The 15,323-nt window shown below is 38.4% G+C and overlaps 2 protein-coding genes across 5 annotated transcripts in view; one reads left to right on the top strand and one right to left on the bottom strand.

Moving 5' to 3' along the window:
* LOC133975615 (seizure 6-like protein) overlaps window positions 1-15,323 on the top strand; it is a 76,390-nt gene that overhangs the window by 21,927 nt on the left and 39,140 nt on the right. The window lies entirely within an intron of this gene.
* Window positions 4,314-5,616, bottom strand: LOC133975552 (MORN repeat-containing protein 3-like). The gene is made up of 5 exons (XM_062413531.1): window positions 5,472-5,616; window positions 5,172-5,329; window positions 4,920-5,079; window positions 4,631-4,815; window positions 4,314-4,470 (listed from the first exon to the last, which is right to left on the bottom strand). Exons 1-5 carry the CDS (start codon window positions 5,614-5,616, stop codon window positions 4,372-4,374), a joined length of 747 nt encoding a protein of 248 aa, XP_062269515.1. The 3' UTR covers window positions 4,314-4,371.

Below are 15,323 nucleotides of genomic sequence, written 5' to 3'. Positions count from 1 at the left end.
GTCGGCCTCCAGTCTGACCTGCTCTCACGTTTTGTTTTAATATTTCAGCAACTAAAATATGCGTCACAACCTATTACGTCCCAGCGCTATTCCCTGCAGGTCGCTAATCTATAGTTCCGACCCCCGGCCTCGGTAAACTAATAATGGATAAATCCCAGAAAAGAAAAGTCTGGGAGGAAAATAGAGTTTAATTCTGCGTGGACCGATGAATTTGCTTTCACTGCCACCGATGCTGTCTTACATGTATGCTTGATATGTGGCGAGGAATTAGCAAACAATAAGAAATGTAATGTTGAAAGTTATTTCCAGAGCAAGCACACAGCATCTGCTGAAAAGTACCAAGCTGGAGATGAGCAAAAAAAGCTGAGGTCTGTGTTTAATTTATTCCAAAGTAGGCCCACACATGTATTTTGTTCTCATCTAAGTCATAAGAGTTTGGTGTTTTCCTATTTTGTAACAGGTAAAAATAGCAGTTAAATGTCAACAGTTTTTTTAACTGTCGTTCTATTATTTAATAAATGCAACAAACTATAGTTTTTATATATATTGTATAGCTATATATATATACAACTTTATAACCTGTGTTATCAAATATGTTGTGCGGCTCCAGACAGATTTAATTTTGGGGAAGGGGGGGCAAAATGGCTCTTTCGATAGTAAAGGTTGCCTACCCCTGATCTAACCCTAACCCTTAATGTCTATGGCCATGGAAACATGATTACATTTTCTAAAATCTCCTGTGCTTTGGATTCTATTTTTGAAATAATTTGAATATATTTTTGTGTATTGTGTATCTTATTCCCTTCTGCTCATAATACAACAAATAAACAACTCAGAAGTTGACACTGGCAGGTCCATTCTACATCCATTGTGTGTGGTCCCTTTAAGAATTAGGATTTGGGACTGACGCGGATATGAAAACTAGTATATCCGTCTTTCCTTTACAAGCAGGAAAATTATTTCTCTCTATTTGAGAAAAGTTCATATTAGTGTTGTCAAATTTCACATTGACCCTGAAATTCTGTCTCTTCTGTTATCTTATACTGAATGAATGCAAGCAAAAATACAGAGAAAAATCACACTCTTTGCACGCGCAAACATTATGCATCCTTAGGGGCTAAAGCCTGAAACATGCTTCTGCGTTTTCACGGGCCCGTAAGCGCAAGAGCCCTTCCGGGTCCCTTACGTGCTTATGTATCCCTCCTTACGTGCTGACGGGTGTCGACCCCCTTTTCTAAAATTTACGGCAAAGCTCCGCAAGCTCCCTCAGCCCGCAAGGCTGTGATTAGTCGGCTCTACATCCCTTCTGGAGCTGCATTTCCGGTTTCATGCCCCATAATACCGGCAGAAATCACGGAAGATTTAGAAGAACGAATATGGACCAAATAGAAGAGCACTTGGAAGAAGAGATCCGATAGTATGATCACTTGTATAACCTGTCACTGACTGGCGGATTTGTCCGCCAGAAAAAGGCTACGAGGAGCCGCAGTGGCTATGTAAATAAACAATCGACGAAGAAGAAAGAAGGCGTCTCTAAGGTCGTCTCGACAAAAAGCATTACTCCGCCTAGTGTTCTGGCGCGGAATTGCTTTTAAGACGCGCAACGGTTGGGGAAGCATGAATGAAAACGAGTCTTGCGCCACAGCGGCGTGAAAAGACGCAGACGCAGTCGCAGAAGCATGTTTCAGGCTTAAGCCCTCCCTTTCTTTCAATCCTAGAAACGCCCCTGGACCACACACACACACACACACACAAGTCCAATACATCCTGACATATAAAAAGTTCATTCTTGGGCTCCTACAAGGACCTTTTTATTTTTGATTTTGGGCTCACTGGGAAAAAGTAGTAGTGTTTCCATTGTCAAAAAATGTGAAGCCAAAATTTAAGGTAAAACATGTTTTGGCTAGTCCAGGACACACCGAGAAAACACTGTGTGCAACACTGCAGCTCTCTTTTGGTTGTTTTCACTGTAATGATGTAACATGAAAAAGGACTGCATCAGTTTTCATCCTCTTCCCAGACCACTGTCTCTCTGCTCCAAATGCAGATTGAGAGAGATTCATGGGCCAATTACCAAAGCGAGGGTTCGAAAATCAAAATACTCAACATATTAATATAAAAATGAAGATACATTAAAAATGACCCATTTATCAGTAAAGACAATCTCCTTACAATATTAGTACTGATTTATCATAACCATTGATTATTAATACATTCATACAGGTACCAGGAAACCATAACTCCCTCTCCTCTTTTGGGCAAATTGAACATCCCTCCTGAGACTTTACCAGCCAGTCATGGGTCTTAAAGTTAGCTGGAATATTAAGCAGCAACATTACACACAGTTGTTTGCAAGATGCATAGTGATGAGGTAATGTATCATAATTCTCATGATCTCATCCATCACTGGTCTGTATGGATTAGCCTTTAGCCTAGCACATTGCGCTGGTCGCTTCCCCCGCTTTCTGTTTCCTCTCCCTCTCCCAAAACATAGGCTCTGCCATCCTGACTGTAGTACATTTTTGCTCCTACTTTGCGGTTAATCTATCCCGGAAAAAGAACATTGAGAACAGTTTGAAGAAAAAGCCAATCTCAGATTTACTCATTTGCTGCTGTAGGACAAAGAAAGGCAGCAATATTACAAAATTATTGCTTCATAACCTCTTGTAGGGTCTTTAAAAAAAAATCATGGTGTCTTCCAACTCAGATCAGTCCTGTTTTTTATTTGATAATCTTTACCTTTCATGTCAGGCAAATTAAATTAATGATCTATGATTCCCAATATTTGTATTATTTGATCTTAATTTCAGCCCTCATTTATCAAGAGAATCAGATCTAATGACAATGTATTTAACATTTGTGTTTATGAACTATATATATGTTTTTTAGCTTGTTTACAATAAATGTCTGTCAGTAGTGTGTAAGTAAGTGAGTTTGGGGTGTGTATGAGTGGTCATGAGATCACCTACAAGCTCATCTGTCCAAGTTTCAATAGTTGATTGGTTAGGTCGATAGTAGCTCTGCTTTCCGTTTCAGGTCAGTTCACTCTCTGTCCCTGAGCGCAGTTCGAGTGCCAGTTCGAAGATAACATTGATTAGTGTGTGTGTGTGTTTTGGCACTCATCACAGCATGCTCACACAGGGCCTGAATTTGGAAAGAAAACACCTCAGAGTTCACAAGTACTGCACTAATTTTTTAGTTATTGCTGTAGTCTGGCTTGCAGTGGCCAAACTCTCTCAAACTGGATCAACCTTGTCCATATGGGCAGTTTTTCGTAATTAACCTTTGCAGTTTTCAGTTTTGTTGTGTCTTTTTAACCTCTTAATGTGTTAACAAGCTTTTAAAGACTTCAGGGCATGTCAACAGGAGGTTTGACTCGAAGGAAGGCAAGTGGTATGTTTTTGCTAAATGTTCATCAAAATTCAAGATTTTCAAGTGATTGTGGAGTGGTTTGTGTGTCAAAGTAAACCATAAAATGTGATCACTAGCATGTCAACTACTTTTCTTCATCAACAAACCTTTGCATGATCCCCTAGCAACCCTACACCATGCCTCTAATAGTACATATTTGACACGGAGGACACATTTTACACTTTCATTTGTGATTATATAACTACATTAAACATAACAGCTGTGTGTGGTCAGTGCATATCATCACATCTAGATGGCAGTTTATGTTTTTTTGGCAGCACTATTTGGAGATTTAATAATTGTCACATTCATGTTTAGTACCTGTTTTAAACAGTTGGACCTCTTAGTTGTGATGCCATTATCATAACTGATATAAACAATAGCCACAACTATAAACAATAGGGTCCACGTTTTAATACACAATAGTCCGATTTTTCAACCAGCACTGTGCAGTAGATAGGAAGCATTTAAAATCAGAACCTGTTATTCCTGCAGTTGATGTGAAAACCTGACCTGTCTTTTAAGTGAAGCCAAAAACCTTCTGAGATTGGCCACCCAGTATTTCCGCTACATGCATTTTGCAACATTAAGTGTCTTTTCTTACCATTTCAACTTATTCTATTTAATCTAGAATGAACTAAGATAGGATAGTTTTGGTAATGTCTGCAATATATACCAGCCATAAATCAGCCACATTGCTGATACAGTTTAACTGTCATAAAGTTCACTTTGCTCGAAACTAGAAATAGGTCTCCGTGACCTTGGACCTCGATATCCAGGCATCAAAATCTAAATAGATCATCTTTTCAACTTTTATTTGTATAGCCCATATTCACAAATCATAATTTATCTCATAGGGCTTTAACAAGGTAGCTAGTTTGATGACATTCTGCGAAGTCTGGTTTGCTCAAAATAGTTGGAGAATACTATTACACCATTTATTTCCAAGCTTATGGGCTTTTAATCCTTTCCTCTCTTTTTTCTTTCTTCTTTAATCCGCTGATCAAGGTGGGCGGCCTGGGTTTTCCTTAAAACCAACTCCATATCCACCAGTTCTACCTTGGAAAAAAAAGACATGTTCATGTTTTAAGCCACAATATTACATTGGATAAATGTTTTGTAATTAATGATAGGTATAAAAGAAAAATCTAGGAATTGCATTAAATCATGTACGGCTGTTACAGTACTTAATTACTCATAATAACTCATAATATCATACCTTTGGAATTGGATGCTTTATTGGGATTGGTGCGTCATCCTTCCCAACATAGGATAGGGTCCCACATTTTGCCACTCCATCCACCCAAAAGCCTTCATAAATTTGGCCTTTGTCAAGATAGTAGAACTTTCCATTACCGTTCTTCTTGCCATCTTTCCAGAGTCCTTCATAGCTGTTTCCGTTAACTTGACACACAAGTTAAAAAGTCAGAATCGTTCAAATCTAAATTAAAATCAATTATTTTTAAAATTTTCTGAAATAAATTGAAGGAAAATCAAATTGCTCTCACCATGTTGAATGATTCCTTGTCCATGACACTTATCCCTCGTCCACTCTCCTTCGTAAATATCTCCATTCTCATAGTGTATTTTCCCACTGCCACTACGATTGTCCTCACTCCAATCACCTTCATAAACTGTTGATTTATTATAGAAGTATGTCCCATATCCCTTAAGTGATAAACAAATAAGGTAAAACATGTCACAGTGTATAATTACATTAAGTTGTTTTGTGAATATTTAGCTGCATATAAGATACATACATGCTTCTTTCCATTTGTCCATTTTCCAGCGTACTTGAGCTCATAGTTCTTCGTTTTTGGCACTAACACAGAGTATCTGCCATATCCGTCACGTTTTCCAAATTTCCACTCTCCATTGTAAAATGTTCCAGATTTCTTCCAAATCTGAGTTCCTATTCCTTGAAAGGATACATATAAATAAAGCCATAAAGCATTGTAATTCAAGCTATTTTAAAGTTATGTATTCAATAGTTGTAATGCACCACAACCAAATATCTAATATCTCACCTGTCTGTGAAAGTTTATAACACAGAATCTTACCATGCTTCTTGTTGTTTTGCCACTCTCCGTTGTATTCATCTCCATTAGTCTCGAAAAATGTATGCCGCAGTCCACATTTCTGTGACTTAACATCCAACAGTTTTGTGTATTGTGGTGTTAGCTGAGTTGTTTTAAAGAATGGCATATTGGCATGCAGCTTGATGAAAACCCTTCAACATAAAAAGAAAATGTTACACTTCCTAATATCAAAAGAAAGTCTAGCTTTTTTTGAGGCGTAATGACTGTTGCAAAACAAATCTGTAAATTTAACACCATATGACAGTTATTGAAATTTAGAAAAAACAGCAGAGTCAAGTTTAAAGGCAAATTATCAATCACTACATTTAAGGGTATTGACTCAGTGTCGTTGTGTCACAGACTATCTTTACAGAGCCGTTATAACTTGATGATTGTCTGTCGTAGAAATTTGTTCTTCTAAAATAGACAACTGTATTATTTCTTTGTTCGGCTTATTGGCAGGTGGCCACTAATGTCAAGGTGCCTTACCGTCATCAACTGTGTTGTTGCACTATTCCTGGGGGTTCTTAAATACCGGGTTGAGCATATAGAGAAATATCCTCCTTTGTTCCAAGTAACAGTAGGTGTGGCTAGGTAATGAGTCTTCCTATGGAATTTCTTTGGTCCTTTGATCCAACACTGTCATAAAGAACCTACAGTGTGTAATGTAAAATGTTTTTCCATTATTGCTTTTCTTACATTTTATTATTATGTGTGCCTATGCATGCAATGCAAATTTTGTCCAGCTCGGTCAGGAAGGGTGTACTATCTCTTTTCTTAGACATTCGCAAAACGGTTCGCCCAAAAATCACCAAAAACAGCAGAAATGGAGGTTGTCATACATGATTTTTATATCAAAACATAGGACAATTTGTCTGCCTCACAGAAATGTCACTATGAAATCTATCAGAGCTTAACCTTTGACTGTCTCCGTTTTTTTTACTTTAGTTCTCTGTTGCTTCTCTCAATTGGGTCTGATGTTAGTTTTGAGAGAAAATTTCTGGAAGGAGTAAATCATTCAACTTTTCAAACTCGCTTCCATGGTCCCATTTCTTAACTATAACCTATAAAAATATATCTGTACACTGTAAAAAGAAATCAGTTGGTCCAACTTAATTAAATTACTTCAATTGGTAACACCCAATTCAATTAAGTTGAATCAAATCAAATAAACAGGTTAGACAAACCCAATTGCCTTAAGTCAGTTGTACTTAATAATCTCAGATAATTCAAATCAGAAATTTGCATATATATGCAACTTAGATTTAAGGGAATTCAACTTAAAATTTTGCAATTTTCCAACTCAATTATTTGCTTTACCTAAAAATAAAATATTGAACCATTACAACCTGATTTGTTGCTTTAATAGAAAGTAGTTTTTAAGGTTACCTTTTGTGTGTAAATTTAGTTTGTGCAATACAATTAAAATACTTTCTAAACCATATACATTTTCAGTTGTCTGGAATAAAAGACATTCTCAAATGTGACTTTTTTAAAACTTTATTTAAGTGTCACAATATTTTTGGTTTTGAACCAACAAAAACATTTGGTTACAATTGAGCTTTACAATGATGTACAACACTCCAGTCCAAGTGTATTTATCAGTCACTACACAAAAAAAAAGGCAAACTGACAACTTTTCATACAATGACGTTTTCCAACTCCAACATCACATCATTTTCTGATGGACATTTTAATCGCAGGCCTATAGCGATAAAAATAAATCTGTGCATCTTAAAAGAAAAGAAAAACACATAAAACTACCTTTAATAGGGAATGTGATAAAGTGTCGAATAAATTGTATGACAAATTGCAACAGAGATTGATGTGCAGACAATATCTTATTAGAAAAACGATTAAAGACACTGGTGGAACCTCGTGCAATAAAAAAAGCTTTTTTTTAAGCTTTCACGCTCTCAGGATTTGAGGTAGCAACCAAACATATAAATCCCGTCCTGAACTAGACTGTTTTTCAGTCCAGCTGTTGAGCCACTGCTAAACCGTCTTTAATAAAAGCAAAACAATTTACACAGTATCATCGGTAATGTGCAATTTGCTGTAAAGATTATGGACTTTCTGGGACATCTTGTGATGGTCCAGCTGCATGATTATTTTTTGAAGGGCTTCAAATGTGTAATGCAGTTGTTTTGGGTAAGCTAGGTTGATGGCATAGATATAACCTAGTAGCAGGGCACAAGCAGAGGCAACTGAATTCAGACCACTCAGCACCTCCACGCCCTCGATGATGATGCTGATATCCTCCGGTGGCTCCTGACCTCCTTGCCCCAACTTGCGAATTACAACTACCGCCAATGTGAGCTAGTCCAGGTCCTTATCAGCACTTGATTCCTAAAAATGGGTACATGACACAAAAAAACAAACGTCATTGGCAGCACTTTGCACTGTTATACAGTAACTATGCATTAGGAAAGGACAAAAAATGCACCATGTGTAGGATATATATGTATGTCCCCTAGACTGTTGTGCATATTTGTGTTAAAACTTACAAGATATTCCTTAATAAGATCATCAGTCTAGGAAAAAATTATCTTGATTAATTTTAATTTTCCAAATCTCTCAAAACAGATGTCTTAACTCTTACAGCTAAAATCTTTCATCTGCTTAACAGAGGCATATGTGATTCTAGATTTTTATAAAATGTGAGTGCATTCCAAATCTCTCAAAACAGATGTCTTAACTCTTACAGCTAAACCCTTTCATCTGCTTAACAGAGGCATATGTGATTCTAGATTTTTATAAAATGTGAGTGCAATGACGTAGCTTTTCTTCAGCTGAAAACATGACCTGTAAATCAAAAACGTGGTCAACATTGGCCTTCCCATGTTTAAGAATCTATAAATGATACAGATAACCTGTGACACCCCCCTTAGCTACTAAGAAAAATAAGGATCTCCTCTGATTATAAACATCTACCTGGTCCATAGTCGGAATGATGCCAGAGAGCCTCTGGCGTGTTGCTCCTCCTTTCTTACGGATCACTCTCATCATCTCACTGGAGTTCAGGTCCGGCTTGGCCATGAACCTCTCCTCCAGAGAAACAGCCATGAGCCTCTGGAACTCTGCGTTGATCTTAAACAAATGACAATAGATATGGATCCTTACACAAATGGACTGGTAAACAACCTTAGGTTTTCCTAAGTAGCCACAGAAGCATGCACATACAACCACAAAAATATAAATACACCAACAAGTTTAACAAATATGGAAACTATGGAATACCAATTAATACAAAAGCTGAGAAACTTTGATCACTTCAGTTCCATAATTACCTCTCTTCGTTGGAAGAGTGCAGGCCATCTGTTTTTAAAATCGTTGAGGCTGGGCTCTTTATTTATGACCTCTTGTCTTCTGTAGGCAAATGTGAGAGCCATTTTGTCTGCAATGACTCTTTCATTATTCCTTATGACGACTTGCCTCAGAAGTTCAAGTCTCTCTTTTTCAAGGCTTTCCAGAGTCTCACCAATGGGAAAGGATGGAAACAAATTTGCTTCAGCTCGTTTTGGCCTCTTCACTTTTTTAGCCGGGAAAGCATCTGCAGTAGCTTTGGATTTCAGGGAATTTACTGACAGCTCCGGACACCCCTGTAATTTTAGCTGAGTCCTGAAGTTCCCCATTTTGTACTTCAGTCTCTGTTTCCAACCATAGCACCCATTAAATGATCCAGGCTCCTTTAAACACGGGCACTTCTTGATTAAGGCCTCTGCAACTGTACAGAAATGGGCATCTTCTGGGTAAGCTTTGTACTTGAAAATTTCTTCTGCCAGTCTATTCAGGATATCAGACTTCATTCGGGAAGTGAGGGTCAATATTTTGAGGCTGACGTGGTACTCAGAATTCCCTTTCTCTAGTTGCAGCTCTGTGTCGTAGGAAAATCGAGGTAGTGGGAAGGCTGCTGGCCACTGTTGTTTTCGAGATGACACAGACTCAGGGGACGAGAGGAGCACTGTATCATGTGATCCCGCCGAAAAACTGTCATCCGACTCAATTGACAGGGATTGGGATGAGGTGTTCTCAATGGCACTGATCGAAGGTTGATTCGTTCGCTGCTGGATCACCTTGATTGTCCCCAAATCCTGAAGCTCAGTGGTAGAATTCAGGTTGAAAAAGTCGTTGCCAAAATCTTGGTCCATGTATTGTACTCTGATGTTGCCCTCCAGCCCAAAGGTATTCTTTATCTTGCTGAGAAGGTCATCCAGTGAGTTTGGGATTCCATCTGAAAGAGTCAGTTTTTCCACGTTGTTCTCCCCCAAAATCACCTTGAGCCTTGCAGGCGTTGAACCAGCCATGGCAGTCTGAGAAGAGAACACAAGCAGAAAATTCAGTATATGAGGCACATCCCCTCTGACTTTTGACTATGTTCTAATAAAGCAGAGGAACTAAAGTAAATTTACACTAATCCACTTTATACCATTGGGGATAAAACATCATTGATTTATTATCAATGAGATAATGTGCATTGATTTATATCAATGAGAACGGAAAAATACCTAAATCTTACACAATGAACCTTTAAAACAAATAAAAACTTAAAATAATAAAATAACTTATTGCATTCAGGCCTCACCCTTTAAACATGAATGTATCTTTTCAATGAAACAAGACGCATTCCTTCGATTTTGTAGTCTGCCAGTGGGTATGCATCAAGAAGTTCTTGTGGCTCAACAAGTTCCACTTCCTTGCCTGGTGATGTTTGCAGATCATAAGCTCTATAGTGTTCCATATACCATCCACTGAGCTTCTTCACAATGAAGATGAGCTTGTCCTGCAGTATTACCATTTGGATGATTTCACTAAACTCAGGCAGTCCTCCCAGTGCGCCATGTGTCAAGATCATCCCACACTTGTAGTTTAGTCCATCATATATCACACTTTTGGCAAAGCACACTGTGTCTATATTTGATGACTTCTGTCTGAGAGCATTTGAGATTTCGTTATTTAGAACATCTATGTGAACAGTTGAAACATTTGTCACTTCCAAAGGAGATCGGGTGAAGCTACCTGCATGCAAATGATGTGCAATCTGATACTGATGTCTCTATGAAAGAGAAAGGAGCACATTTTTGAAGCATTTGATGTTCCTCGCAACTCTTTTAAAAAAACTATGCTTTGCTTCAAAACGCATAGTCCATAGGGCAACTAGTGGACCATACTGATGGATCAAGTATGGATAGTGCTCCAAGAAATGGTGTTTAGGTTTAAGTTGACAGTCTGAAAAAACTTCCTGAAATCTGATTCTGTGCTCAGAGATCTTAAAATCAAGATACGCAATAGAGTCCTCACTATGAACAGGACTGACAACCAGATCAACAATATCCTTCAGGTCTGTTAAGATCTGCCAAGCAGGCTCCTCACAAGGAACTCTCTGTCCAATCAAAAATGGCAAAAATCTGATAAGACTCCAGTTTTCGTGGGCATTTCCCCCAACGTTTTTTTTGGATGCAAAGCTGAGAGCTACAGGATGTTGGTTGGTTTTGTCAGCCCACTTAAAGTTGAAGGATGATATTGCTTCATTCAATGTTATTAGCGTGAAAAACCTTTTTTTGATCAAAACACTGAGACAAAGTGCAAGTTCAAAAGGAACAATTCCTTCGAAAAGATCGTGTACAATATCTGGAGGAAACCCAGTTGTAACGTTGAAATATGAGAGGTGCTTTGACAAAACACAATTTGATTTCACACCATAATAATTGGGTAATTCATTTTCCTCAAGTATTCTTAAATGATCTTCATGAATGTCTTTGGTTCTCAAAGTTAAGTCTCCACTTCGAACTTCTTTTGTCTGGAACTCTGATCTTTCTGCAGTGCAAAATCTACATACATATGTCCCGGTGAAATTTTCAACAAACCCAGCGATACTGTGTGCACCAAGATTGTCAGCAACCACACACTGAACTGAGCCTTTTAGAGTTCTGCCCAACTTTGGTACAAATATACCACTCTGTTCCAGGATTACAAGATCATTAATAAGAGATTCTAGCACTTTCTCATACCCATAGCACTTTAGATCATTACTTTTGATTAAAGCAGCAAAGTATATGGAGGACAAAGAAGAGTTACAGCCTGGTGGTAAATTACCTAGAGTCCAGTACAAACCACAAATTTTGTGCTTCCTTTTGGATGTACCAAGAGGATTACATATTTCAAAATCATCAATGTATAGTATCAATGAAATGCTTTCCTGCTTGGACAACAGTTCATGTTCTTTGAACAAGGCACCATCAAAGAAAGTTTTGTATATGTGAACACAAGTTCTCTGTGTCTGTTTTTCTACACTATTCAAATTGGAAGCCTGATCTAAGATTGTCTGGCATTCAAGAATTTGTTGCAAAGACTTTAAAATTGAAATGTATTGGAATGACTTCCTGTTCTTTCGGTCAATTATATACTCTGCCGGTTCCACAACATTAAAGTGTCTCTTATAGTAAGCCTTTCGCCTCCAAGCACTGGAAAGTGGACCTTTATCACTTATTGCTTTTTTAACAGGGTTTGTCTCACAGAGTGCGTTGGCAAGCTTTTCAACAACTGACTGGTCAAACTGGCAGCCACTATCTTTCAATACTTTGCTAATAGTCGTCTGAGTAATTGGCAGAGAAAGAGAACCAATGAAATAGTTCAACTCCTGCAAAAGCTCATCTATAGCTGCATTTGACACAAGATAGATATTTTCTAACTTCAGGAGGACTGAGGCTATTTTAAGCTCTATATCCTTCTCCACGTCTTCAGTATCCAAATTGTCAACAGCAGTATCAAAATTGGCAATACTCTCTACACTTTCCCCATCTGACATATCACTGGGAACACGGGAACAAGATTGTTCAAAAGAATGGATTCCCTGTTTTAACACATTCCCTGTGCCAGAGTGTTTTCTATACTTGTGACTTTTGAAGTTGTCATAGACGTTGGTTTTATATTCACAGTTTTGGAAAACACATGTTATAGTCTCCTTGTTTTTAAGATGTTGAAAGATGTGTTGAAAATATTCTCTTTCTGTGTAGAGTTGATTATGGCTACAAATCTGGCATTTAAGTGTGTATATGGCTTTGTTGACAGTTTGTTGGGGAGGGTGAATTCTTGACAAATGGCTCAATAATGCATTCGACGTCTTGAAGCTGCATGAGCAGTTTAAATAAGTGCATGGATATGAATGGCTCCGTCCGAAGTGCCTATGATTCAGTTTGTAATGCTTGAGGAGTTCAGATCTTCTTGTAAACACCCTCTTGCAAGCTTTACACGTCCAAATGCAGTGCAGCTATGGAAAAACAAAGAGATGGCCTTCACTGAACAAATCATTTAATTGAATCTCATCAAATAAAGCCAGCACTCATTGAGACGAAAACTGACTTAAGGATAAATAAATGAATAAATAAATGTATCAATAAATAATTAAATAAATAAGAATTTGTATTTAAAAACGAGATAAATAACTAAATGTCTTAAATGTATTTATTTATGTGTCCATATACTCCTAACCTCAGTCTCATTCAGGATTGGTCACAGGAGTGTGAGTTACTGGGATTGAGACTGCATTTAAACATCATGAAAAATGAATCGGCAACATTTGGATCTCAGTACGTGATGCTCAGTCAGGAAAATGAGAACTGTAGAGCTTGATCACCGCACTACAGTGACCTATCCTCCATGAGACTGAGATTAGGACCGCCTTTCTCATTAGCATGCAGACACAGAAATAAATAAATGAGGAAATAAATTTAAGACATTTAATAATGCATCTCCTATTTATTTATTTAATTATTTCCCTATTTATTTTCTATGCGTCTACTTTCGTCATTTTTCATCCTCCATAGAGGTTGAGGGACATGCTGACATTTGTCAAGTTTGTTTGAAACCAATACACAAATGACAAAAAATTGTTTGAGAAGCAGCAGTTTTTTTTCATTTGACTCCTCTCGTAATATAAACATATGTTTTGTCCCATTTAGTTTTGAATTGTTGTTTAAAAATATTAAGGTAGTGTATAATATTTTGCTCACTTAAGAAGACACTGCCCTGTACATAAATTCACGATACATTCTTGTCAATGGAAATGATGCTATTCATTCTTGGATTTTAACTTACCTTCGGTAAATCGTGTGTCCTGGGCTCAAATATCAGTCTGGAACGTCTGGAACAAAATCATGTTAAGAAGATAAAAGTCCATTAATACTGGACAAAATGGGTATGTTTCTATTCAGCGTCTAGTTAGAGTTGTGTACAGTTAATCAGTATTACATGTAGGTTCATTTTAGACTCTTTACAGCAGAAACGGCCCTTTTCATGGACTCAATTTCGCACAGCGGTGACTAGTTGAAAATACTGAGTTGGTAACGCGGAACAACGAGCGGGTTTCGCCGTCATCTCCACACATCTCAGCATTAATACAAAGGATGTCATGTCGCCCTGGCTCAGAAATACTGAGCTGAGTACGCTCAGCATAACGAGTTACCTGTGGTGCTTTCAAACAGCGAGATTCGTCTCAATATTGTCCCGACGTTAATACGTGGGCCACCGCTTAGCCGAAGCACCCAGCCCTCCCCCGCAGCCCCTCTCCCCCACAGCCCGTCTCCGCCCGACCGTTACAGCTGGGAGATGTGCGCGAAACCCGGGGGCCATAACAGATGTGCACGAGCATCACACTTCAGGCAGGAGTGAAACCACTGAGCCCGGTGACATTTTCAGACATGCAGATACACTTTAATGTCAAACTGAGGTGATCAGGCTCCATGAAGAAAGACACCGGGGACGGTTGTAAACGGGAGATTTTCGCTCGGGCGTCGGAGAACTTGGCAAACGGCTAGCTAAGGTTTAACGCTAGCATGTAGCCCGGATAGCTCCGTGATGTTAACCCACGATAAAACACACGTCTTCCAAACTCACCGACTCTAGTCTGTGTGAAATAAATCTTTGATTCATAGAGTTAGCTTGATGTGAATATACGCCGTCCTCTCTGTCTCCTGCCCCGGCCTGAGTGGGTGTGTATCGGTGTTATTACACCGCATGAGCTGAGCGTGACTGGGCAGCGGCCAGGACTCGTCTCCAGTGAAAGTACGGAGCATTTTACCAGAACTGTAAAACTATGCACACAAACCCGAAGTGACCTCATATTAACATTTAGCGTAACGAGTTACCTGTGGTGCTTTCACACAGCGAGAATCGACTCCTTACTTCCCGACGTAAATACGAGGGCCTTTAAAAAACATGACTTATATAATAGCTTGGCTCTTATGAAAACATAACATATTCAGGGGACAATTTAATACCTAACATGATATATCATTTGATAAGAAAAAAATCGTGCACTTGACTTACCTGCTTGATGGAAAAGAAAGATGGCGGAGATCGGGCGAAGAAATCCCGCCGGAGAAAACAGAAGTTGACGTCATGACGTCAGATGCAAAAATGGTTAACTTAAATGAGGCGCTTTGACTCCAATAAGAAATGTTATTTATAGGAACAAGCTGTTTTTATTAAGTTGATAAAGAACACAAATTTGGATTGCACCCACTAAAAAAAAAACTAAGTGAGATTCACTCAAAATGTTACATTACTTCAACTATTACTCAAATCCACTTTTTAGAGTGTAGGTTTCAGCAAAGTCTTGGGATTCTCACAGTGTTTATTTCACAGATAGGATTTATAGTTTTGGATAATCACGTGTTACAGGGCTTTGCTAGAGTGTAGCTTTCTCTTTTCCAGTGTTATTAGAAAGGAAGGATTCCTTTGATGTCTTAGATCAAGGGTGTCCAAACTACAGCCCGCGGGCCAACTGCGGCCCGCCATCCATTTTTAATTGGCCCGCATCAATGTCTTAAAATA

Source organism: Platichthys flesus, chromosome 19 (genome assembly GCF_949316205.1).
Source record: "Platichthys flesus chromosome 19, fPlaFle2.1, whole genome shotgun sequence".
NCBI lineage: Eukaryota > Metazoa > Chordata > Actinopteri > Pleuronectiformes > Pleuronectidae > Platichthys > Platichthys flesus.
Note: the sequence above shows the minus strand (reverse complement) of the source record. Positions and strands in the feature narration are given on the sequence as shown.

Excerpts from the sequence above, each read along its gene's own strand:
- LOC133975552 (XM_062413531.1), bottom strand. The coding sequence starts at position 5,616 with ATGCCATTCTTTAAAACAACTCAGCTAACACCACAATACACAAAACTG. Across the intron at positions 4,816-4,919 it reads ACAAGGAATCATTCAACATG|TTAACGGAAACAGCTATGAA; the intron begins GTGAGAGCAATT and ends TTGTGTGTCAAG. Across the intron at positions 4,471-4,630 it reads TAAAGCATCCAATTCCAAAG|GTAGAACTGGTGGATATGGA; the intron begins GTATGATATTAT and ends TTTTTTTCCAAG.